The 24365-nt window shown below is 57.5% G+C and overlaps 1 protein-coding gene across 4 annotated transcripts in view; it reads right to left on the bottom strand.

The window, feature by feature from the left end:
* KSR2 (kinase suppressor of ras 2) overlaps window positions 1–24365 on the bottom strand; it is a 91235-nt gene that overhangs the window by 24606 nt on the left and 42264 nt on the right. For 2 of the 4 annotated variants that reach the window (XM_064168357.1, XM_064168360.1), the window contains 8 exons: window positions 22146–22213; window positions 21867–21965; window positions 20441–20559; window positions 18109–18277; window positions 15765–15806; window positions 14986–15052; window positions 14024–14072; window positions 11979–12346 (listed from right to left, as the gene is read on the bottom strand). In XM_064168357.1, the coding sequence (XP_064024427.1) occupies window positions 11979–12346; window positions 14024–14072; window positions 14986–15052; window positions 15765–15806; window positions 18109–18277; window positions 20441–20559; window positions 21867–21965; window positions 22146–22213 (981 nt within the window). The remainder of the gene's footprint in view (window positions 1–11978; window positions 12347–14023; window positions 14073–14985; window positions 15053–15764; window positions 15807–18108; window positions 18278–20440; window positions 20560–21866; window positions 21966–22145; window positions 22214–24365) is intronic. The other 2 variants (XM_064168358.1, XM_064168359.1) reach the window with 1 other exon arrangement.

The following is a 24365-nucleotide window of genomic DNA, read 5'->3' on the forward strand; positions in this document are numbered from 1 at the left end:
CCACCACCTGCACAACCTTTTCACGGCAGAGCAGAGCAGCTTCGCTCCCCCTCGCTCCCCGCCCGCCTCAGCAATCGCTCCCCATTGGGGCGGGCACAAAGCGCAGCGCCCCCGGGGCAGGCAGAGCAGCTTCTGCCTTGCCTCTTCAAGAGGTCTGCTCCCAGCCCTGCCATTGAGGTGCCAGCCGAGCTCCAGGCCAGAGCCCACCCACGCTTGCAAGCAGGGACAAAGGCAGGTGATTGGCATCTTCAGACAGAGCCTGCCCCACTCACCGCTGCACTGCCACCTTGGGAGCCACGCACAGAACCATAGAGCCAGGGGGGGTGGAAGGGACCAGGAGGCTCAGCCAGCTCCAACCCCCCTGCTATGGGCAGGGACACCTCACACTGGCACTGCTCAGGGCACACCTTCAGTGCTGTGTCCAGTTCTGGGCTCCTCCATTGCAGAGAGATGCTGAGGTGCTGGAAGGTGCCCAGAGCAGGGCAGCAAGGCTGGGGAGGGGCCTGGAGCACAGCCCTGTGAGGAGAGGCTGAGGGAGCTGGGGGGGTGCAGCCTGCAGCAGAGGAGGCTCAGGGCAGAGCTGATTGCTGCCTGCAGCTGCCTGCAGGGAGGCTGTAGCCAGGTGGGGTTGGGCTCTGCTGCCAGGCAGCCAGCAGCAGAAGAAGGGGACACAGCCTCAAGTTGTGCCAGGGCAGGTTCAGGCTGGATGTGAGGAGGAAGTTGTTGGCAGAGAGAGTGATTGGCATTGGAATGGGCTGCCCAGGGAGGTGGTGGAGTGGCTGTGGCTGGAGGTGTTGAAGCCAAGCCTGGCTGGGGCACTTAGTGCCATGGTCTGGTTGGTTGGATAGGGCTGGGTGCTAGGTTGGGCTGTTTGAACTTGGAGCTCTCTTCCAACCTGCTTGATTCTGTGATTAGATCAGGCTGGCCACAGCCTCAGCCAGCCTGGCCTTAAACACCTCCAGGGATGAGGCTTCCACCACCCCCCTGGGCAATTCCTTCCAGGCTTTCACCACCCTCATACTGAAGAACTTCTTCCTAACATCCAGTCTGGATCTCTCCATTTCCAGCTTTGTTCCACTCCCCCCAGTCCTATCTCTACCTGGCAGCCTAAAAAGTCCCTCCCCAGTTTTCTTGTAGCCCTCTTGAGATCCTGAAAGGCCACAATAAGGTCACCTGGGAGCCTTCTCCTTTCCAGCCTGCACAGCCCCAACTCCCTCAGTCTCTCCTCACAGCAGAGATGCTCCAGCCCTCTGATCATCCTCATGGCCCTCCTCTGGGCACTCTCCAGCACATCCATATCACTCTTGTCCTCTACACCTGCCCATCCCAGCCAGCAGCAGGGCAGGAGTCATCAAATCCTAGAGCTGGTTTGGTTGGAAGAGACCTCTAAGATTGTGGAGCCCAAATGTCTAAGCCAGCAGTGCCAGAGGTCACCACTAAGCCATGACCCTCAGCACCACCTCTACACAGCTCTGAAACCCCTCCAGGCATCAGGGTTCTACCACTGCCCTCTGGGCAGCCTGTTCCAAGCCTTGGCAACCCTTTTGGTGACATGAGCCAGGTCACAGACTCACAGACTGCATCAAAGGGCAACTTGTCCAGCCCCCTGCACCCAGCAGGGACACCTCCAACCAGAGCAGGCTGCCCAGGGCCACAGCAACGCTGAGCTGGAAGGTCTGCAGGGATGGAGCCTCAGCCACATCCCTGGGCAGCCTGTGCCAGTGTCTCACCACCCTCACTGGGCAGAACTTCCTCCTGATGCCCAACCTGAACCTCCCCTGCTGCAGTCCCAAGCCACTGCCCCTTGTCCTGCCACCCTTCTAAAGATTCCTTCCCCAGGTCTCAGCAGGGACAAGCTGACCAAGCAGCCCGGGGAGATGCAGAGCTCCTCCTAGGGGGTGCCCAGCACTCAGCAGCCCCTCTCCAGCCACGGCACAGCCTCAGCTCGTAGCCCTGCTCAGCCCCAGGCCAGTCCCCAGCCCTGCTGCAGACGCAAGTGTCTACTCAAAATGAGTTTCTGAAGTGCTCAGCCAAGCAAGCCAAATCCCAAATTGCTTTATAAACACTCTGCATTCCACCAGCGTGGGCTGAAGACATCAGCCACGGGAGGAGAGCCAAAGTGACTTGCAGGGGAACAGTTTGGGAAGCAAGAGTGAGGAGAAGCTGCAGCACTGCCTCTGGATGTTTGCTCCCATCCAATGCCTCCTCCACCCCCCTCCCATTGGGGTTCCCCCCCCCCTTCTTCCTCACAGTGCTGGTGGTCATCATCTCTAAGCTGATGGCCATCTTCTGGCTCCTGATGGGTGTCACTCCACAACACAGACTGCTGGGGGATGGAAGGGAGCCCTGGGGATCAGCCAGCCCAAGCCCCTGCTCAAGCAGGGCACCCACAGCAGCTTGCACAGCAGCACAGTGCCTGGGGGGGGCTGGAAGCTCTCCAGACAAGGAGACTCCACAGCCTCTCTGGGCAGCCTGCCCCAGGCCTCCAGCACCCTCACACCAAACAACTTTCTCCTCCTCTTCACATGGAACCTGCTGGGTTCCACTTTGTGCCCACTGACCCTGGGCACCACTGACAACAGTTTGGACCCAGACTCTTGCCCCCACCCTTCATCTCTTGCTGAGCACTGCTCAGCTGCCCTCTGGAGCTGCTCTTCTGCAGGCTCTCAGCCTTTGCTCCTCACAGAGCTGCTCCTCACTTCTCAGCATCTTCATAGCCTCCACTGGACTCTTCCAGCAGCTCCTTGTTCATCTTGAGCTGGAGAGCCCAGAAGTGGACCAGAAACCTCTGGCTAAGACAGAGCAGAGAGGCAGGAGAACCACTTCTATCACCTCTCCATCGATGCCCAGCACCTCTGTAGGATCAAAGACCTCAGCCTGGCACAGGAGCATGAATCAGTTCAGAGCTGTAGCTGCTCACAGGCTGCCAGGTTGTTCCTTACTGGTTCTTCCCTCTGCCTGAGCATCTCCACAAACACTCATTCAGTTAGCTGGGATCCCTTCAACACCCCAAGGTGAGACATTCCAGACCCCAGGAAGCTCATTACTTGCTGGCCCTGTTGATCTGTGGGCAAGCAGCTCAGGGAGCATGGTGAGAGACACAGGGAAAAGAGCTAAGAGAAAGGTGACTGCAGAGCAGCCTCAGCCCCCAGCACCTTAGCTAAAGCCCTGGCTGCAAACAAGGCATTCAAAACCCCTTGGTGCTTGGGCTGGCCTCTTGCTGCCTCTGGAGAGGGCTCTGGGAGGGCTGGCTGGGGGGCATGAGGCTGGGTGAAGGAGCTTTGACTTCCCCCTGCCTTTGAAGGAACTTAATGTATTCTATATGGCACCATCCTCCTGCTATTCTGAACTACAGGAAGGAAAGAGAAATTGCCACCAGCAGCCTGCTTCTGGGGAGAGGGAAAGCTGCAAGAGGTTGGAGGCAAGGCAGCTGCTGTGGAGAAAACCCAACACTGCCCTGGAACAGTGATCACTACCAATAAGTTAATGGCACTGCCACGGGAGGGATCTCTTGCCCTGGGCAGCTTCTGCTTTCTCGAGGTAGGAGGATGAGTTGCAGGGGCAGGGAGGGGATTCTGCCCCTCTGCTGTGCTCTGCTGAGCCCCCCCTGCAGTGCTGGGGCAGCTCTGGAGTGCTCAGCACAGACAGGGACCTGCTGGAGCAGGGCAAAGGAGGCCACAGCAGTGCTGGAAGGGCTGTGCTGGGAGGCCAGGCTGGCAGAGTTGGGGCTGTGCAGCCTGGAGAGGAGAAGGCTCCAGGGAGACCTTCTGGTGGCCTTGCAGCTCTGGAAGAGGCTGAGCAGAGAGCTGGGGACAGAGTTTTGAGCAGGATCTGCTGTGGCAGGACAAGGGGGGATGGTTTGGAACTAGAAGAGGGAGATTGAGAGTGGAGAGGAGGGAGAAATGTTTGCCACTGAGGGTGCTGAGAGCCTGGGTGCCCAGAGGGGTGGGAGATGTCCCATGGCTGGCACCATCCCAGGTCAGGTTGTTTGTGGCTGTGAGGCTCTAGTTGGGGATGTCCCTGCTGGCTGCAGGGGAGGTTGGATGGGATGAGCTGGAAAGGTCCCTCCCGAGCCAGCCCAGGCTGTGAGTCTGTGACCCTGTGCAGGAGGCAGAGCCGAGGGAGGACGCTGCGGTGGAGAGCAGAGGAATGCAACCCTGAGGCTTCTGCTCTGCTGGCTGGGAGAGGCTCAAACTGGCAGCTGTGCTCAGCAGAGCCTCTGCCCCAGGCTGTGCCAGGCACAGCACTGCCTGGGCACAGGTATCCAGCCTCCTCTCAAACCATGCCAGTCTAAGGTCCCCCAGCTCACAATCCTGGCTGGCCACACAGAGCCACTGAGAATTCTCCTTTCCACCCCCCCCAAAATAATAAGTAAAGCACTGTGAATGGTGCTGAGATGTCACCCAGGAGAGAAGGGAAGAGCTGCAGAAGCAACCATAGCCTCGGTGGGACCATCTCTCAGCAGGGCACTTACCCGCAGCCTGCCCCCCAACAGCCACTTCCAGCCTCTCCCTCCAGGGAAGTGCCTGGGCAGCTGGTGCTGCTGGGAGCAAAGTGCCTTCCCCAGCAAGCCAGGGCCAAACAGAAATGCTTTGAGACACTTCAGCACCACAAAGCAGAACTTGTGCCCCCAGCAGCCCCTGCCAGGGGAGCAGAGCTAAGCAACGGCCACCAGCAGGGCTTTGATGCTGCAGTGGCAAAGCTCAGGCTGCTGCTCAGCTGCCAGCTTGGGTTTGGTAGAATCACTGAGTCCTCTGGGCAGAGGAAGACCTTTAAGATCATGAGGTCCAACCTTTAAGCCAGCACTGCCAGGGCACCCCCAAACCATGGCCCTCAGTACCACATCTCCAGGGCTTTGAAAGCCCTCTGTGGATGGGGACTCCATCAGCACTGCCCTGGGCAGCCTGGGCCAGGCCTTGACAACTCTTTCAGCCAAGAAATTGTTCCTCAAGTCCAACCTAATCTTCCCCTGGGGCAACCTGAAGCCATTTCCTCTTGTCCTGTGGCTTGTTCCTTGGGAGAAGAGACCAACCCCACACACACACCTGACTCCTACCTCCCTTGAGGGAGCTGTAGAGAGCCAAAATCATACTCATAGACTGTCAGGGGCTGGAAGGGACCTCAAAAGATCACCTGGTCCAACCCCCTGCCAGAGCAGGATCACCTGTACCAGGCTCTCCCCAGAACCTCCTTCTCTCCAGGCTGAACACTCAGGTTCCCTCAGCTGCTTCACCCCAGCCCTGTTTCTCCAGACCCTTTCCCCAGCAGTGTTGCCCTTCTCTGGACCTGCTCCAGCCCTTTGGTGTCCTTCCTGGAGTAAGGGCCCCAAAGCTGACCCCAGGATTCCAGGGATGGCCTCCACCAACCCCACTTTGGGGGAATGAAGACTTCCTCCTGTCCAAGCCCTGGCAGAGCTCAAGCTGCCTCTCCCCATCCCTGCCATCCTCTTCACTCAGAAGGTTTTGGTCTCCTCCCCACCTGCCCTACTCCAGCAGCTGCCCAGAGCCAGGCTGTCTGCAGGAGGCAGATCCATCCCCCTCTAATGTATGTATTAATACCCATATTGACTTTGCTGTTGTCAGTCATTATCAAGGTTTCTGCAGCCTGATGGCCTCTTATCGACCAGGAGGGAGCTGATTCCCACAGGCCAATCCATTCTGATCCAGCCCGTGGCAGGAGGTCAATACCTATTTATTATATGATCTACAAGCTCCATTATTTAACTGCCAAGAGAAGGAGGAAGGCAGAGGAGGGAAAAGTCAGAGGAGGGAAAACAACCCAGAGGCAGGGCAGGAGGTGATGCTACAGGCTCCAAGAGCCAGCGATGGAGCAAGGGGCTGGGAGGAAGGACCTTTGTGGCTTCCCCACCCGAAATACACCCCCACAAGTTGGGGAGGGAAGGGCCAGAGCTGAAAGGCAGCTTGGGAAAAAGCAGGATCACCAAATGAGAGCATCACAGAATCATCAGGGCTGGAGGAAAAGGGCTCCAAGAGCATCGAGTCCAACCATGACCCAGCCACCATCACCACTAAACTCACTCCTGAGGCACCACAGCTGCAGCTTCCTGAGCACCTCCAGGGATGGTGACCTCCACCACCTCCCTGGGCAGCCTGGGCCAATGTCTGACCACTCTTCCTCCTCTCCAACCTAACCCTCCCCTGAAGTCCATTTCCTCTCATCCTCTCACTGCTTGCTTGGGAGGAGGTCTGAGGCTCTAGCTTGGCACAGAGGAAAACAGAGCACCAGCTCCATGCCTCAGTTTCTCTCTCCTTGAGGGAGGATTTAGAGCTCCTATTGACCTTTCCAGGGCAGGAGAGAAGACTGAAAGGGTGCAGTTTGTAATCACTGGCTTGCAGGGAGGGCTTTTAACTAGAAGAAAGACATTGTGGTGCTGGAGCAGGCAACAAAGGTGCTGAAGGGTCTGGAGAGCAGGGTCTGGAGAGCAGGGCTTGGGCAGAAGCAACCAAGGGAACTGAGTTGCCCAGGCTGGAAAGGAGGCTTGGAGGAGAGCTTCTGACTCTCTGCAACTCCCTCAGATGAGCCTGGAGCCAAGTGGGGTTGGTCTCTTTTCCCAAAGAACAAGAGCAGATGGCCTCAAGCTGCCCCAGGGGAGGTTTAGGTTGCCCATGAGGAACAATTTCTTCCCCCCAAAGGGGTGTCAAGGCCTGGAGCAGGCTGCCCAGGGCAGTGCTGGAGTCCACATCCCTGAAGGGATTTAAAAGCTGTGCAGATGTGGTGCTGAGGGACATGGAGCAGTGGTGACCTGGAGGAGCAGCTGGACCTGATGATCTGAAAGATCTCTTCCAAGCAAAGGGATTCTGTGTCCCAGGTTCTATAAAAGACAATTAATTGCTCATTAAAGCCCCCCCAGAAATCACCCTGGCTCCCTGGAGAGAGACCCAGAGCAGCTGCAAGCACCAGACAGAGCCTTGTGCAGCCTGGCCTGGCATCCAGGAAGGAAAAACCAAGCAGCCCAAGTCCCTTTTTGCCTTCAGCTGATGGTTTACAGCCCTGCCCCATCCTTCAAACCACGTTAAATATCCACTCTCCCCCTCCATCTCCCTGAGCATTCAGGTTTACAAGCCTCAAATCCTCTGCACTGTAAATGTCAGGAGACCTGGCATGGGGAGAGCCTTGGGAATGTGTTCACACTGAGCTCTGCCCAGGCCTCCCCTGTGCCTGCAGGGAATGGAGCCTGGGGATGGGAAAGGATTCCCTCTGAGGAGCCATCCAGAGGGACTTGAGAGGTGAGCCCAAGCTGAGCTCATGAAGTTCAGCAAGGTGCAAGGTCCTGCACCTGGGTCAGGGCAATCTCAAGCAGCCTGGAGAGGGCTTTGGGGGTGCCAGTTGGTGCCAAACTCCCCAGCAGGCAGCACTGGGCACTGGCAGCCCAGCAGGCAGCTGTGTGCTGGCTGCAGCCAGAGCAGGAGAGCAGCAGCACAGGGAGGGGAGTCTGCCCCTCTGCTCTGCTCAGACCTCACCTGCAGCACTGCCCCCAGCTCTGGAAACCCAGCACAAGAAGGACCTGGAGCTGCTGGAGAGGGTGCAGAGGAGGCCATGAAGAGGAGCAGAGAGCAGAAGAACCTCCCCTATGGGGACAGGCTGGGAGAGTTGTGCCTGCTCAGCCTGGAGAAGAGAAGGCTCCAAGGGAGACCTTAGAGCAGCTACCTGAAGGGGATGCAGGAGAGCTGGGAAGGGACTTTTGATAGGGGCTTGGAGTGATAGGATGAGGAACAGTGAACTGACTGAGACTGGAGAGCAGGGAGAAACTTGTCCCAGTGAGAGTGGTGAGATCCTGGCACAGGTTTGCTCAGGGAGGTTGAGGAGCACAGAAGCACCCAACGTGATCTTTGATCACGTTGGGTGCTTCTGTGCTCCTCAACCTCCCTGGAGATGCTCAGGACCAGGTTGGATGAGACCTTGAGTGTCCTGTTCTAGTGGGAGGTGTCCCTGCCTATTGCAGGGGGTTGGAACTGGATGCTCCTTGAGGTCCCTTCCAACCTAACCCATTCTGTGATCAGCATTTGCCTGTTTCCATCCCCAAAATGGGCATTTCCCCTCCTTGGTTTCCTGCAGGCTGAGGACTCTGCTGCCTCTGCTGCTATCCATTATGCAGCACTGGAAGCACCAAGGCTCAACCTTCTCTCCTGCTCAAGACTAATCAAGATGAATGTTAACCATCCCCACTGCTCATTACCCAAGAGAAAATCTATTAGCAGCTCTGATGGAAGAGCTCCTTGGAGCCACCACCTCCCATCACCAGGAGATGCTGAATTCCTACCCTTTCTTCCCCACCCAGACAGATGCATTGAGAGACATCTCCAGGCCCACAGACTGCCTTGGGAGGGATCTTTCAAGGTTACCCAGTCTAAACCCCCCTGCAGCCAGCAGGGACAGCTGCAGCTAGAGCAGGTTGTTCACAGCCTCAGATAACCTCACCTGCAGTGGTGCCAGCCATGGGGCATCTCCCACCTCTCTGCCAACCTGGGCCAGGCTCTCAGCACCCTCAGTGGCAAACATTTCTCCCTCCTCTCCACTCTCAATCTCCCTCTTCTAGTTCCAAACCATCCCCCCTTGTCCTGCCACAGCAGATCCTGCTCAAAACTCTGTCCCCAGCTCTCTGCTCAGCCTCTTCCAGTGCTGCAAGGCCACCAGAAGGTCTCTCTGGAGCCTTCTCCTCTCCAGGCTGCACAGCCCCAACTCTGCCAGCCTGGCCTCCCAGCACAGCCCTTCCAGCCCTGCTGTGACCTCCTCAGTCCTGCTCCAGCAGGTCCCTGCCTGTGCTGTGCTGAGCACTCCAGAGCTGCCCCAGCACTGCAGGGGGGGCTCAGCAGAGCACAGCAGAGGGGCAGAATCCCCTCCCTGCCCCTGCAACTCATCCTCCTACCTCGAGAAAACAGAAGCTGCCCAGGGCAAGAGATCCCTCCCGTGGAGTGCCACTAACTTATTGTTACTAATGGTAGTGATCACTGTGCAGGGCTCTACACTTTGGCCACAACAACCCCAAGCAGCACTACAGGCTGGGGCCAGAGTGGCTGAGAGCAGCCAGGCAGAGAGGGCCCTAGGGCTGCTGGTAGAGAGGAGCTAACAGGAGGCAGCAGGGTGCCCAGGTGGGCAGCAGAGCCAATGGCATCCTGGGCTGGCTCAGGAGCAGTGTGGGCAGCAGGACAAGGGAGGTTCTTCTGCCCCTGTGCTCAGCACTGCTCGGGACACACCTTGAGTTTTGTGTCCAGTTCTGGGCTCCTCAGTTCAAGAGAGATATTGAGGTGCTGGAAGGTGCCCAGAGCAGGGCAGCAAGGCTGGGGAGGGGCCTGGAGCACAGCCCTGTGAGGAGAGGCTGAGGGAGCTGGGGGTGTGCAGCCTGCAGCAGAGGAGGCTCAGGGCAGAGCTCATTGCTGTCTGCAGCTGCCTGCAGGGAGGCTGTAGCCAGGTGGGGTTGGGCTCTGCTGCCAGGCAGCCAGCACCAGAACAAGGGGACACAGCCTCAAGCTGTGCCAGGGCAGGTCTAGGCTGGATGTTGTTAGGAAGTTGTTGTCAGAGAGAGTGATTGGCATTGGAATGGGCTGCCCAGGGAGGTGCTGGAGTGGCTGTGCCTGGAGGTGTTGAAGCCAAGCCTGGCTGGGGCACTCAGTGCCATGGGCTGGTTGGTTGGGCAGGGCTGGGTGCTAGGTTGGGCTGTTTGAGCTTGGAGCTCTCTCCCAGCCTGTTTGGTTCTGTGATCTGTGACAGTGATGAAGGCCTTAAGCAGTGCTGGCCCCAGTCCATCTCAGTAGCTAACGCAGAGGAAATCAGAGCATCAACCCCAAGCAGGACACCACCAGCCAGCTCCTGCCTCAGTTTCCCCACCCAGCTCGTGCCTGTGGCCCGTGGTGATTGCAGGGGGAGATTTCTTGCTGCTAAATGAGGCAATCCTTGAATACCACAAACGAGCAGGAAGGAAAACGTAAGGACGTGGCTGGGTAAAAATAAACCCTGCTATAAATAATCCCCCTCCAGCAGGGCTGGGTAAAGCCCCTTCCAGGGCTGGGCAGCTGCTTGCAGCCTGCCAGCAGCCAAAGGGAGGCTTTTTTCCTTGAACAGCTCCAAGGAAATTGCTCTTTTTTTGTTTTCATGGTGGGGAGAGGAAAGGGGAGAGGAGAGGGGAGAGGAGAGGGGAGAGGAGAGGGGAGAGGAGAGGGGAGAAGAAGAGATCAACTCCTACCTGCCTCCAACCTCCTTTCAGGGAGCTGTAGAGAGCACTGAGCTCTCCCCTCAGCCTCCTCTTCCCCAGACCATCCAACCCCAGCCCCCTCAGCTGCTCTCAGGGGGCTGCAGAGAGCACTGAGCTCTCCCCTCAGCCTCCTCTTCCCCAGACCATCCAACCCCAGCCCCCTCAGCTGCTCCTCACAGCACAGGTTATACTTTGGGCCAGCCAAGAAAGTTCTACTTTAACCTTAAAAAGAAAGAGAAAGGAGCAAGTGGAGGTGAGGAGAAGTGCAAAGCAGCAGTGGGCACCTCCCAAAGGTGATGTGAATGCAGCAGCTGCTGCAGCACTTAGCCCTGTTTTGTCAGCCTGTCAGAAGTGTCACCTCTCTGCTTTGATCTGAAGAGGCATTAGAACAGACAACCCTGCACAGGCAGAGAGAAAGCAGAACCTGTTGCCCGGGTTTGGATATTGAATAGGAGTGAAAAGCTGAGCAAAGGGGGAGCGTGGGGCGGGAGCAGGCTGGAGAAGCAGCAGCAGGGTGGAGCAGAGGGCTGGGGGGGGAGCTCTGACGCACAGATCGATGCCTGTGTTTGCAGACTGATCATAAAGCTTTTGGACAGGAGCTGATGGATGGGGATGTGAAACTGCTGCTGACTTCTCCCAGGTGCCTCTTTTGTGCTCCAAAATAAAAAGCCTGGGTTGGGTGTTTTTTTTTCCCAGCTCACAGGTGGGGAGAGTCAGCTTCTGGTTGGAGCCAGCCTGGCACAGAATCATGGAATCCCAGCACAGCATGGGGTGGAGGGGAGCACTGGGGGACATCCAGTCCAGCCCTGCTGATGAAACAGGCTCACCTGAGCAGCCTGACCCCGGCCCAGGCAAACCACTCCTGACCCTGACTCAAGTAAACCAATCCTGATCCAGGTCAAAGCAAACCATTCCTGACCCTCTCCAATTTAGGGAAACCATTCCTGACTCTCTCTGGTTCAGGCAAACCATTCCTGACCCTGATGCAGGCAAACCATTCCTGACCCTCCCTGAATCAGGCAAACCACTCTTGATCCAGGTTAAAACAAGCCATTGTCAACCCTGGTTCAGACAAACCATTCCTGACCCCAACTCAGGTAAACCATTCCTGACCCTCCCTGGTTCAGGCAACCACTCTTGAGCCAGGTTAAAACAAACCATTCCTGACCCTGGTTCAGACAAACCATTCCTGACCCTGGCTCAGGCAAACCATTCCTGAGCCTCCCTGGTTCAGGCAAACCACTCTTGAGCCAGGTTAAAGCAAACCACCCCTGACCCCGGCTCAGACCATTGCTGTCTCAAGATCACTTTCCACAGGAGATAGATCTGCCTGGACCCACTTGGGATGGGACTGATGCTCCACAGCGACAGCCAGAGCAGCAGGAGCTGAAACCCAGCCCAGGTGAGCATCTGGCAAACTAAACCAAGTCCAGGTAAGCATCTGGCAAACTAAAACTGAGCCCAGGTAAGCATCTGGCAAACCAAAACTGAGCCCAGGTAAGCATCTGGCAAACCAAAACCGAGCCCAGGTAAACACCTGGCAAACTAAAACCCAGCCCTGGTAAGCAGCTGGCAGCCCAAGCCCAGCCCAGGTCAGAATCTGGCAGCCCAAGCCCAGCCCAGGTCAGAATCTGGCAGCCCAAGCCCAGCCCAGGTCAGCATCTGGCAGCCCAAGCCCAGCCCCGGGAGGCGCTGGCAGCCCGAAGGCGAGCGCGGGCAGGCGGGCAGGCGGGCAGGCGGGCAGGCGGGCAGGCGGCTCGGGGCTCACCTGGTGATGATGGCGAGGTGCGGGGGGCTCATGCAGGCGCCCATGAAGAGCACCACGTTCTCGTGGCGGGTCTGCCTGTAGGCCATCACCTCCCGCTTGAAGGCCTTGAGCTGGTCCTCGTTGTCGCGCTCGATGTCGATGAGGCGGATGGCCACCTCCCCGTGCCAGCGGCCGTGGAACACCTGCCCGAAGCGGCCCTTGCCGATCAGCTCCCCGATCTCCAGCTGCTCGAAGGGGATGTCCCACTCCTGCAGGAAGATGCTGGTCTGGCTGGCCTTGCGCGGGAAGTTGCGGGTGGACAGCAGCGAGAGGTTCATCTCCTCAAAGTCGTCCTCCGACTCCTGAGCCTCCTCCGTGCCTTCCTCGTTCTGGCAGAGGCGGAGGGGAGGGGGAGGGAAAGCAAACAGGGTGGGAAAAGTCAAAGTGTAGCCAAGGGAGAAGTTCTTCAGCCTGTGCCAGTGTCTCACCACTCTCACAGTATCCCAGTATCACCAAGGTTGGAAGAGACCTCACAGATCATCAAGTCCAACCCTTTAGCACAGAGCTCAAAGCCAGACCATGGCACCAAGTGCCACGTCCAGTCCTGCCTTGAACAGCTCCAGGGACGGCGACTCCACCACCTCCCCGGGCAGCCCATTCCAGTGTCCAATGACTCTCTCAGGGAAGAACTTTCTCCTCATCTCCAGCCTAAATCTCCCCTGGAGCAGCCTGAGGCTGTGTCCTCTCCTTCTGGTGCTGGCCACCCAAGAGAAGAGAGCAACCTCCTCCTGGCCACAACCTCCCCTCAGGTAGTTGTAGACAGCAATAAGGTCTGCCCTGAGCCTCCTCTTCTCCAGGCTAACCAATCCCAGCTCCCTCAGCCTCTCCTCGTAGGGCTGTGCTCAAGGCCTCTCCCCAGCCTCGTCGCCCTTCTCTGGACACACTCAAGCATCTCAATGTCCCTCCTAAACTGGGGGGCCCAGAACTGAACACAGGACTCTCAACCTGCACAAGTGTCCTACCACCCTCAACCTGTGCCAGTGTCTCACCACTCTCAACCTGCGCCAGTGTCTCACCACCCTCAACCTGTGCCAGTGTCTCACCACCCTCAACCTGCGCCAGTATCTCACCACCCTCACCCTGCACCAGTGTCCTACTACCCTCAACCTGCACCAGGGTCCTACCACCCTCAACCTGTGCCAGTGTCTCATCACCCTCAACCTGTGCCAGTGTCTCCCCACCTTCAATCTGCACCAGCATCTCCCCACCCTCAACCTGTGCCAGTGTCTCACCACCCTCACTGCAAAGAACTTCCTCACATCCAGTTTCAATCTCCCCTCTGCCACTTCAGACTCCTTCCTCCTCCTCCTGGCCAGGCTGGATGAGGCTGTTGGCAGCCTGCTCTAGGGTAGGGTGTCCCTGCCCATGGCAGGGGGTTGGAACTGGCTGATCCTTGTGGTCCCTTCCAACCCTGACTGATTCTGTGATTCTTTCATTCTGTGATTCTAATCTGGTTTTGAGGAAGTCCAGAGGAGGCCACCAAGATGCTGAGAGGGCTGCAGCAGCTCTGCTGTGAGGACAGGCTGAGAGAGTTGGAGCTCTGCTGCCTGGAGAAGAGAAGGCTTCAAGGAGACCTTGGAGTGGCCTTGCAGGATCTGCAGGGGGCTACAGGAGGGCTGCTACCTCCTGCCTGCCCAGCATAGGTTTGCATTTTCCCTTCGTGCTGTGAATAAGCTTTCTCCAGGACCTCCAACCCCCCCCGAAAAGCTGCAGCTCACATCCTCCTCTCCCTCTCTTCTCCTCTCCCCCCCTCCCCTCCACCACATTTTTAAGTCATCTCAGCACAGCTCATTGAATTCTAAAGAGGGTGGAGGTGGAGCCCCTGAGAGGCTCCCTTCTGAGCTGTGGACACGGCTGCCTGGGCAGGGCTGGGGCTGGCTGTTAATTTAATTAGCAGTAATTGCACTGCACAGGTGTTAAATATCTCTGGCCCCTGTGCAATGTGCCCCCGGGGTGGAGAGGAACTGAAGGTCCACGGAGCACAGGAGCATGCCTGAACATCTCACCTCCGAGGTGGGCTCCACTTCAATTTGAAGCAATGGGTTTCCTTCCAGGCTGTTGGGAGAATGATCTGAGTTAGCACCGGCTTGCAAACCATCTTGGGCACCTCCAGTCCTGCTTCCCACAGCATTCCTCTGCACCAGGGCTAAGAGGGTGCAGGAGGAGAAGCACCAGGCTGGCTGCTAAGCTGAGAGAGCAATCCCCTTCCCACCCACCTCCATCCTCCCCTTCCCCTCCACCACGTTTTGAAGTCATCTCAGCAAAGCTCACAGGCTTCTAAAGAGGGTGGAGGTGGTGCCCGTGAGGGGCTCTCTTCCTGGGGTAGGCACACGGCTGCAGGGGTGGCCCTGGGTGCCCCCAGAGGAGCAATACCTATTGCTGCATTCATTAACTGGGGATGTGGTGAAGCTCCAGGCTGGATTTGGTGATGTGGGAACACACAACCAGCTCTCCTCCTTGTAGCCCAAAGTGCACAGGGCAGAGCAAAGGGACTTGGGTAGCCTGGATCCATGGGCCCACAGCAGTGCTCTGGCTCCCCGCAAGGCCATCTGCTGAGTCCTTTACTTTGGCCACATCCACCCCCAGTAGTGCTCCAGGTTTGGGGCAGAGTGGCTGGAAAGCTGCCCAGCAGAGAAAGCCCTGGGGGTGTTGGCCAGTGGAGGCTTAAGGCAAGCAAGTGCATGCCCAGGTGGCCACTGGAGGATTAAGACAAGCAAGTGTGTGCCCAGGTGGCCACTGGAGGTTTAAGACAAGCAAGTGCATGCCCAGGTGGCCAAGAAGGCCACCAGCATCCTGGCCTGGATCAGCATTCGTGTGGCCAGCAGGAGCAGGGCAGAGATCATGTGCCTGTACTGGGCACTGGTGTGGCCACACCTCAAATCCTAGGTTCAGCTTGGAGCCCCTCACTCCAGGAAGGACACTATGAGGTCTCTTCCAACCGTGGTGACACTGTGATACTGGAACTTACATGGGGTTGGAGTTGACAGGGTGCAGGACCACCTGCGGGGCTCGGGTTGGCGTTTCGGGCACCACATCTGGGGAGGAAGGTGTGGAGTGAGAGGCAGCTGGGGGGCAGCAGGAGCCCTTTCCAGTGCTGGCAGCAGCCACAAGGATTAAATCCCACCCAGCCCCTGCCCTTGGCCCCAGGTCCCCTCCCTTACACCTTTAGCTACGGCTGGGCAGAACTCAGGGCAGCCAAACCTGCAGCGTCCCCACAGCCCTGCGTCAGCTCAGGTGCCTGGGGCAGAAACCCCAGCCCAGAGCAACAGCCAGGGCTAGGACAGCCAGGACCCCTTGGATCCCCAGGGCTAGGACAGCCAGGACCCCTTGGATCCCCAGGGCTAGGACAGCCAGGATCCCTTAGATCCCCAGGGCTAGGACAGCCAAACAGGACCCCTTGGATCCCCAGGGCTAGGGCAGCCAGGACCCCTTGGATCCCCAGGGCTAGGGCAGCCAGACAGTATCCCTTAGATCCCCAGGGCTAGGACAGCCAGGATCCCTTGGATCGCCAGGGCTAGGACAGCCAGGACCCCTTAGATCCCCAGGGCTAGGACAGCCAAACAGGACCCCTTGGATCCCCAGGGCTAGGACAGCCAGGACCCCTTGGATCCCCAGGGCTAGGGCAGCCAGACAGTATCCCTTAGATCCCCAGGGCTAGGACAGACAGCCAGGACCCTTTAGATCCCCAGGGCTAGCAGAGCCAGCCAGGATCTCCTCCCAAAGGGAGAGGCTCGGGAAGAGACTCACCTGGGAATATGAACTGCTGCTTGTACTTGTAGTAATGAGAAGCTGGAAGAGACAAAAGGTCAAAGCCTGAGGCAGATGCTGCAGAGACCCCAACCCCTGCCCCTCCCCTCCCCTCTCTCACCTCCATCTCTCCAGAGGATGCCACCCACATAGGGTGCCCAAAAGGTCAGACCTTTGCCCCCTAAGGACCTGGTGGGGTTAGAACTGATGTTTTTTGCTGCACCACCAGCTGCTGCTCTGCACCACACAGAGCCTTGATGGCATCTACAAAGTCATCGGTGGGATTTGGGCACCTCACTGCCAGCAAAAGCCCTCAGGGCTTGGGTGCTTGGCTCCCAGGCAGGCTGTGGGAGGTGGAGATGCTGAGTGATGGCTCTGTGGCTGCTGCTCCACCTGTGCCCCATCCAGCACATCTGAGGATGCATTTCTGCCATGCCTTGGAGAATTGCCCTTCCTGGGCTCTCTTCCTGGGTGGGTGCAACTCCAAGCACAGCTCCAGGCTGGGTGGGGAATGGCTGAGAGCAGCCCTGAGGAACAGGACCTTGAGATCTGGAGCAATACAAAGCTCAAGAGGAGCCTGCAGGGTGAGTGCAGCCCAGACACAACCCTGTGCTGGGCTGCAGCAAGAGCAGTGTGGGCACAGGGCAAGGGAGGGGATTCTGCCCCTTGGCTCTGCTCTCCTCACACTCCACCTGCAGGCCTGGGGGCAGTTCTGCAGCCCCCAACACAAGCAGCACATGGAAGTGTTGGAGCCAGTGCAGAGGAGGCCACAAAGGTGCTGAGAGGGCTGCAGCAGCTCTGCTGTGAGGCCAGGCTGAGAGAGTTGGGGCTGTGCAGGCTGGAGAAGAGGAGGCTTGGAGGAGAGCTTGGAGTGGCCTTGCAGGATCTGAAGGGGGCTGCAGGAGGGCTGGGGAGGGACTATTGAGAAGGTCTGGTGAGGGCAGGAGGAGGAGGAATGGGTTTGAAGTGGCAGAGGGGAGATTGGAACTGGATGTTAGGAAGAAGTTCTTTACAGTGAGGGTGGTGAGAGACTGGCACAGGTTTCCCAGGGAGGTTGTGGAGCACAGAAGCACCCAATGTGATCAAAGATCACATTGGGTGCTTCTGTGCTCCACAACCTCCCTGAAGGTGTTCAGAACCAGGCTAGATGAGGTCCTGAGTGACCTGTTCTAGTGGGAGGTGTCCCTGCCTATGGCAAGGGGCTGGAACTGGCTGATCCTTGAGGTTCCTTCCAACCTAACCCATTCTCTGTTTCGTGCCTCCTGGCCCACTGAAGGCAGTCAGAGCTTGTCTGCAGCCCCAGGAGAACCCTGCAAAGGGCTGTGGGTGATGTGTAGCCTCCAGCAGGCAAAGTCCAAAGGCTGAACTGCCTCACTTGGGCAGGCAGGTAGTGGGCACAAAGCAAAATGGAGCTGCTGAGGCCACCAGAGGTTGATGCCAGCTTCTACTTAAGCTTCAAGACCTCAAACACTGTCCCTCAGCTTCTCCTCTCCAGCTTTGAGACCTTGCAGACCTACCTCAGCTCTGCAGCAGGACCTGAGCACCCTGAGCTGAGATCAAAGGAGACTCTGGCAGGAAAAGGTTACCACACTGCACTCCTCAAGCTGAAATCCTAATCCCCACGATGACCATCTCCATGAGGTGAGCCACGAAGAACTCCCCACGTGGCAAGATGAAAGCACTCTAAGTCCTGCCCTGTAACTGACCAGCTCCTCTTCACCACAGGCATGAAAGCAGGGAGCAGCCACCCACTGTGAGCTGCCAGAGTCTGATCCTACCCTGCTCCAGCACTGCCAGGAAAGCAACCCAGGGGCTCCCAGCGCTGCCTCAGCTGTGGTGGCACCAACACCACATCCAGGTCCCCGTGAGGAGATGCTGCTGACCATGAGAGAGGATTCCTTTAGTGGTTTCTGCTTCACAGAATGTGAAATAAGCTCTCTGATGATCTGCAGGGAGGTCTCTTCTCCGTGCATGATGGAGCCACCAAGCACTGAACCCTCTGTCCTTCCAAGGGCAAGGGTCTGCAGCTGGGTCCAGGCAATGCCAAGCACAGATCTCCCCTATATCCAGGCACCTGGGTGGTGGGGCAGGCATGAAGATGAGGAGCTGGCAGTACCTGGCAAGCTGAACTGCTCCTGGTGGGGCAGGCATGAAGATGAGGAGCTGGCACTACCTGGCAAACTGAACTGCTCCTGGTGGGGCAGGCATGGGGGTGAGGAGCTGGCACTACCTGGCAAGCTGAACTGCTCCTGGTGGGGCAGGCATGGGGGTGAGGAGCTGGCACTACCTGGCAAGCTGAACTGCTCCTGGTAGGGCAGGCATGGGGGTGAGGAGCTGGCAGTACCTGGCAGGTTGAACTGCTTCTGCTGGCGTGGGCACTGCGGGGAAGGGTGCAGGGGGGACGGAGGCGTCGCGCTGGGTGGCAGAGGTGGGGCCGGCGAGGAGGGTGTGGAGGAGGTGGTGGAGGAAGGGTTGCTGCTGGAGTCAGGCTGGTAGGGCACTGGGATGTGGTCCTGTGGGACATAGGGAAGGAAAGAAAAGAGAAGCTGGTTAGAGAAGTGCTGACCAGTGCTGGGGAGGGACTGCTCCAAAGCATCTGTGGGGACAGGACCAGGGGCAAGGGTCTGGAACTGGAGCAGAGGAGATTCAGGTGGGAGATCAGGAGGATGTTCTGCACAGTGAGGGTGCTGAGACACTGGCACAGGGTGCTGAGACACTGGCACAGGCTGCCCCGGGATGTGGTTGAGGTCTCATCCCTGCAGACATTTAAGCTCTGCCTTGCTGTGTCTCTGCAGCCTGCTCTGCTCAGAGGCACCCCTGCTGGCTGCAGCAGGATTGGACAGGATGCCCTTGGAGGGTCCCTTCCAACCCAATGCAATCTGTGAATCTGAAGATGCTGAGGTCCAGGAGGACCTTGGAGTCATGCCAGGCTTTGAGAAGTCAGGGTTTTGATGATCTGTTCCCCATCACACCAAGGGTTGCCTTTCAGCACTTCCAGCCTGCAAAAGCCTCTCCCTGTGCTGCCTCCCATGAGAGATTTTCTGAAGGCAACAAGCTCTAAATTTCATCTTTCTGAAGGCAGCAGGCTCTAAATTTCATCAAGCAGAGCCCCAGGCCTGCTTTTACTGCTCTCAGAGCAGGGCAGCAGTGAGTGAGGCAGATGCACAGGCAGGTCTGACCTGCCCAGCCTTGGCTACAATCAAATTCTGGGCTTGTTCTATTTGTAATGACAAATATATGGCAGGCTCAGGTGGTGACACAGACCTCAGACCACCCCAAATTCAACTCAGAACTGCAGAACCTCAATGGAGCAAGGATGGCGGTGAGACACAGACCTCAAATCACCCCAAATTCAACTCAGAACTGCAGAACCTCAATGGAGCAAGGATGGCAGTGAGACACAGACCTCAAACCACCCCAAATTCAACTCAGAACTGCAGAACCTCAATGGAGCAAGGATGGCAGTGAGACACAGACCTCAAACCACCCCAAATTCAACTCAGAACTGCAGAACCTCAATGGAGCAAGGATGGTGGTGAGACACAGACCTCAAATCACCCCAAATGCAACTCAGATCTGGAGAACCAAAATGGAGCAAGGATGGTGCTGAGACACAGAGCTCAAACCACCCCAAATTCAGCTCTGATCTGCAGAACCTCAATGGAGCAAGGCTGGTGGGACACAGACTGGTCTGAAAGTTGGCAGCTCTGCTGCTCCTGTCTAGACACTGAGCTCACCATCACTCTGCTCTGTCAACCTGCACCAGTCCATGGGGTCATTGCTTAAATTTAAGGCTCCAAGAAGGTTTCCAGGCAGCTCCTACCCACACACATCAGCCCCAGAGTGGTGGATGTGCCTGGAGAGCAGTGGAAACACCTGCAAGCCAGGAGCCAGCAATGTGTGCTTGCAGCCTAGAAGGACAATTGTGTCCTGGGCTGCATCCAAAGAAGTGTGGCCACTGGGGCAAGGGAGGGGATTCTGCCCCTCTGCTCTGCTCTGCTGAGACCACATCTGCAGCACTGCCTCCAGTTCTGCTGCCCCCAGAACAAGAAGAACCTGGACCTGATGGAGAGGGTCCAGAGAAGGCCACAAGAGGCTGCAGAACCTCCACTATGGGGATATGCTGGGAGAGTTGGAGCTGTGTAGCCTGGAGAAGGCTCCAGGGAGACCTCAGAGCAGCCTTCCAGTGCCTGAAAGAGCTCCAGGAGAGCTGGGGAGGGACTTTTGACAAGGGCTGGGAGTGACAGGATGAGAGGAACGGATTGAAGCTTGAGGAGGGCAGACTGAGACTGGAGTGGAGGAAGAAATTCTTTGCAGTGAGGGTGGTGAGAGACTGGCACAGGTTGAGGGTGGTGAGACACTGGCACAGGTTGAGGGTGGTGAGAGCCTGGCACAGGTTTCCCAGGGAGGTTGTGGAGCACAGAATCACCCAATGTGATCAAAGATCACATTGGGTGATTCTGTGCTCCACAACCTCCCTGGAGGTGTTCAAAGCCAGGTTGGATGAGTCCTTGAGCAACCTGGAGCTATGGCAGATGTCCCTGCCCAGGGCAGGGGCTTGGAACTGAAGGAGCTGTGAGGTCCCTTGCAAGCCAGAGCACTCTGTGACTGGGCTGCTGTATGTGCCTGGGGTGGGGGTCAGTCGGGGGCGCTGCAGGGCTGGTGCAGCAGCTCACCTTGTTGAGCTTGTTGGTCTTGGGCAGCGTCTGGCTGACGTGCAGGTCCGAGTAGCGGGGGGGCTTCCGCAGGGGGTTGTTGATGTCGCAGGGCACTGACTCTGTCCGGACTAACCTTGCTGGAGGGAGAAGGGAGAGAGGGGCAGAGGGAATGGAGAGGAAGGGGAGAGAGATGGAGAGACATCAAAGCTTTGAAGGAGCTCTTGGCGGGGGGAGGGGTCAAGCCCGAGCTTGCAAACCGCTCTTGGAATCGCTCTCCAAAGCAACGCTGATGCCACTCAGCTCCTGCCCCGGGGTGGCAGCCAGCTTTTGGCCTCGCCCCTGCTCCCCAGCATATAGCCAAACCCCCCTGGCTTGGGCGGGGGGGGAGGTTTAAAGACCCCCATGCTGGGACAAAAGCTGCATTCCCTCCCCCCTCCCCTGCATTTCGGGGAGGTCCAGCAGCCACTGTGGCCACTCCGTGAGCTGGGGGTGGCAGCAGGAGGAGACACCGTCCTCCCATCCTCTTCCTCACTGCAAATATTCAAGGCAGGGTGGGAGAAGCTGGCTCAGAGCACCCTGCTCTTGGAGGAGAGGTTTCTCGGGGGAGGGGAACCAGCCTGCAGCCTCGGGGAGCAGAGAAGAGGCTTGCTGCAGGGAAAACCATTTAAGAGCTTTGGAGGGGGGGAGGCAACTTCGCTGATGCTGAGGCCACCCCACAGCTCAAGCACACAGCAGGCAGCTCCAGCTCTTGCAGCGTTGTAGATCCCAGCCTGTACAACCCCCAGCTCCTGCCCATCACAGGAGCCTACAAGCCCCCGGCAGTGCGAGGCTCTGCTCTCTCTGCCTCCTGCTCAGGGTCTGCAGCAGCTCAGAGCACGTCAGGGGTGGTTCTTCAGCCCTCTTCTCCCCGAAGGAGCTGCAAGCAAGGCTACGAGGGCCAGAGGAGAGGCTGCAGAGTTGCCCCTCTCCGAGCCACATATCCTCATTGATCCTGCAAGGTGCCACCAACGCAACGCACTGCCCTGCGACGTAACCCCCGAGCCTGGGTTTGGTGGCACTTTAACACAGAGCCACGGCCCTAAGAGCTCCAAAGCCAAGGCAAAAGGGGCTTGGGAGCCTTTCCCTGAGGTGGTCTCAGTCCTCTGGCCGTCGGGAAGCACTCCTCCAAAATCCAGAAGAAAAGAGGTTGGGAAGCGCCGCTCCTTGTCCCGCTGCAAAGTTCTCCCTCCTCTGGGGCTGGCTCAGAGCAGGATAAAGCAGCTCCAAAAGCAGCCGCGGGGGGCACGGCAAGGCGGACCCCCATGCACCCAGGCAGCGCCGTGGGACAGGGTTGGTTGGGGGTTTATTTCGGGGAGGAGGGGGAGAGGGGGGATGGGGAGAGGGTCCCGCACGGCTGCCCTAAGCTCTGGACGGTAGCGAAAGGCTCAAACCTGTTGCGACTTACCCCGTGCGGTAGGGAATCTGAAAAGAAAAGGAGGCGGGGGAAGGGTGGGTGGAAGAGGTTTGCAATGCAAATCTGCCTCGCCCCGCACGGCTCGTCTCCCTACAAGCGGAAAAAACGGTGGGTAACATTTTCACCGAGCTCCCAGCGCTTCGGGAGCCTCCAGCCCACCCACCGGCAGCGAGCGTCGGGGCTCCCGAACCGCCCCCGGGGGGCCGCCCGAAAGCTTTACCTGCTGGCAAACAGCCGCGGAGGCAAGAAGGGGGGAAGGAAGGTCCTTACCTCCGCGGTGGATGATCAGCAGGTGACATGGAGGGGCCTCTTTGGTGCATTTGTTGTGGCACTTGAGCCTGGCAGGGAAGAGACAAAAGGGTGTGAGAAGCAAAAGAGGATGGGGAGGGGAGCGGCGCGGCCCCACCTGGACTACTGCAACCAGAGCCTGGGCTGCGGCGGGAGAAGTGTGGGCAGCAGGGCCAGGGAGAGGATTCTCCCTCTACTGCACTCTGCTGAGACCCCACCTGGAGTCCTGCATCCAGCTCTGGAGCCCCTGGGACAAAAGGGCTGTGGAGATGCTGGAGAGTGTCCAGAGCAGGGCCAGGAGGATGCTCAGAGGCTGCAGCAGCTCTGCTGTGAGCACAGACTGAAAGAGTTGGGGCTGTTCAGGCTGGAGCAGAGGAGGCTCCCAGGTGACCTTCTTGTGGCCTGCCAGGATCTGAAGTGGGCTACAAAAAAGCTGGGGAGGGACTTTTGAGGCTGTCAGGGAGTGCCAGGAGTGGGGGGAATGGAGCAAAGCTGGAGGTGGGGAGAGTCAGCCCGTTCGCTGCTTCTGTGCTCCACAACCTCCCTGCAGATGCTCAAGACCAACCTAGAGGAGACCTTGAGCAACCTGGGCTGGTTGGAAATGTCCCTGCCCACAGCAAGGGCTTGTATCTGGCTGAGCTTTGAGCTCCCTTCCACAACCCAAAGCATTCCATGAACCATCCCTGACCCACCCAGCCCTGACTCCGCTGTATCCTTAATTCAATTCCAGGGCAACAGAGGGGGAAGGAAGTCGCTGCCCTGCCACTTGTTGGCTCCCGATGAATCCCTGCCATTGTGCCCTCCCCTCCTGGCTTCTTAAGCAGGACATTTAACAACAAAGACTGAGAGCATTTGTGGCCACGTTGGATATTCTGCAGAGCTCTGCCTGCTTTCACAGAGCTGGGGCAGGAGCCCACGGAGGGTTTCACCCACGGGTCATGTATATAAGCATCAGCCCCAAAACCTTTTTGTTCCTTCTTAATTAGGGATGGAAACAAGTCCCTGGGTCATGCTCTGCTGCTGAGCAGGGAGAGGCCCTGGGGAACAGGCCCAAAAAATGAGGAAAGGATCTAAAGAGAAAACAAAGGGAGAGATGGAAGGGAAGTGGGGGGGGGGGGGAAGGCTGCAAGCCAATGAGCTGGGTAATGAGAATCCAGGAGCTGCACGTGTTGCTTTTTATTGCTAAGCTGTTCCTAGGGGGAAAGAAGGAGATTAACCTGGTGCTGGAGGTTTGGGGAGCATCTGGAGGATGTTTGTTTGCTTTACCTACTCCTTCCCTCCAGTTTCTGGGGACTGTCTTTATTTTACCTGCTTCTTCCCCTCCAGTTTCTAGGAGCAGTCTTTATTTTACCTGCCTGTTCCCCTCCAGTTTCTAGGAGCAGTCTTTATTTCACCTGCTCCTTCCCCTCCAGTTTCTGGGAGCAGTCTTTATTTCACCTGCTCCTTCCCCTCCAGTTTCTGGGAGCTGTCTTTATTTCACCTGCTTCTTCCCCTCCAGTTTCTAGGAGCAGTCTTTATTTTACCTGCCTGTTCCCCTCCAGTTTCTAGGAGCAGTCTTTATTTTACCTGCCTGTTCCCCTCCAGTTTCTAGGAGCTGTCTTTATTTCACCTGCTTCTTCCCCTCCAGTTTCTGGGAGCAGTCTTTATTTTACCTGCCTGTTCCCCTCTGGTTTCTTGGGGCTGACTTTATTTTATCTGCTTCTTCCCTTCCAGCTTCTGGGAGCTGTCTGTTTGCTCTACCTGCTCATTCCCCTTCCAGCTTCTGGGACCTGTGTTTGTTTTTCCTGCTCATTCCCTTCCAGTTTCTGGAGGCTTTATTTGTTTCACCTGCTTGTTGCTCCCCAGCTCCTGGGAGCTGTTTGTTTGCTTTTCCTGCTCATTTCCCCCTCCCGTTTCTGGGAGCTGTTTGCTTTACCTCCTCACTCCCCCTCTCCAGTTTCTGGGGGCTCTTTGTTTGCTTTACCTCCACACTCCCCATCCAGTTTCTGGGAGCTGTTTGTTTGCTTTTCCTGTTCACTTCCCCTCCAGTTTCTGGGAGCTGTTTCTTTGCTTTACCTCCTCACTCCCCCTGCAGTTTCTGGGAGCTGTTTCTTTGCTTTTCCTGCTTTCCTCCCTCCAGTTTTTGGGGTCTCTTCGTTTGCTTTTCCAAATGGGGGCTCTTTGTTTGCTTTTCCTGCTCATTCCTCCTCCAGCTTCTGGGAG

This window comes from Pogoniulus pusillus, chromosome 30 (genome assembly GCF_015220805.1).
Source record: "Pogoniulus pusillus isolate bPogPus1 chromosome 30, bPogPus1.pri, whole genome shotgun sequence".
Classification (NCBI taxonomy): domain Eukaryota; kingdom Metazoa; phylum Chordata; class Aves; order Piciformes; family Lybiidae; genus Pogoniulus; species Pogoniulus pusillus.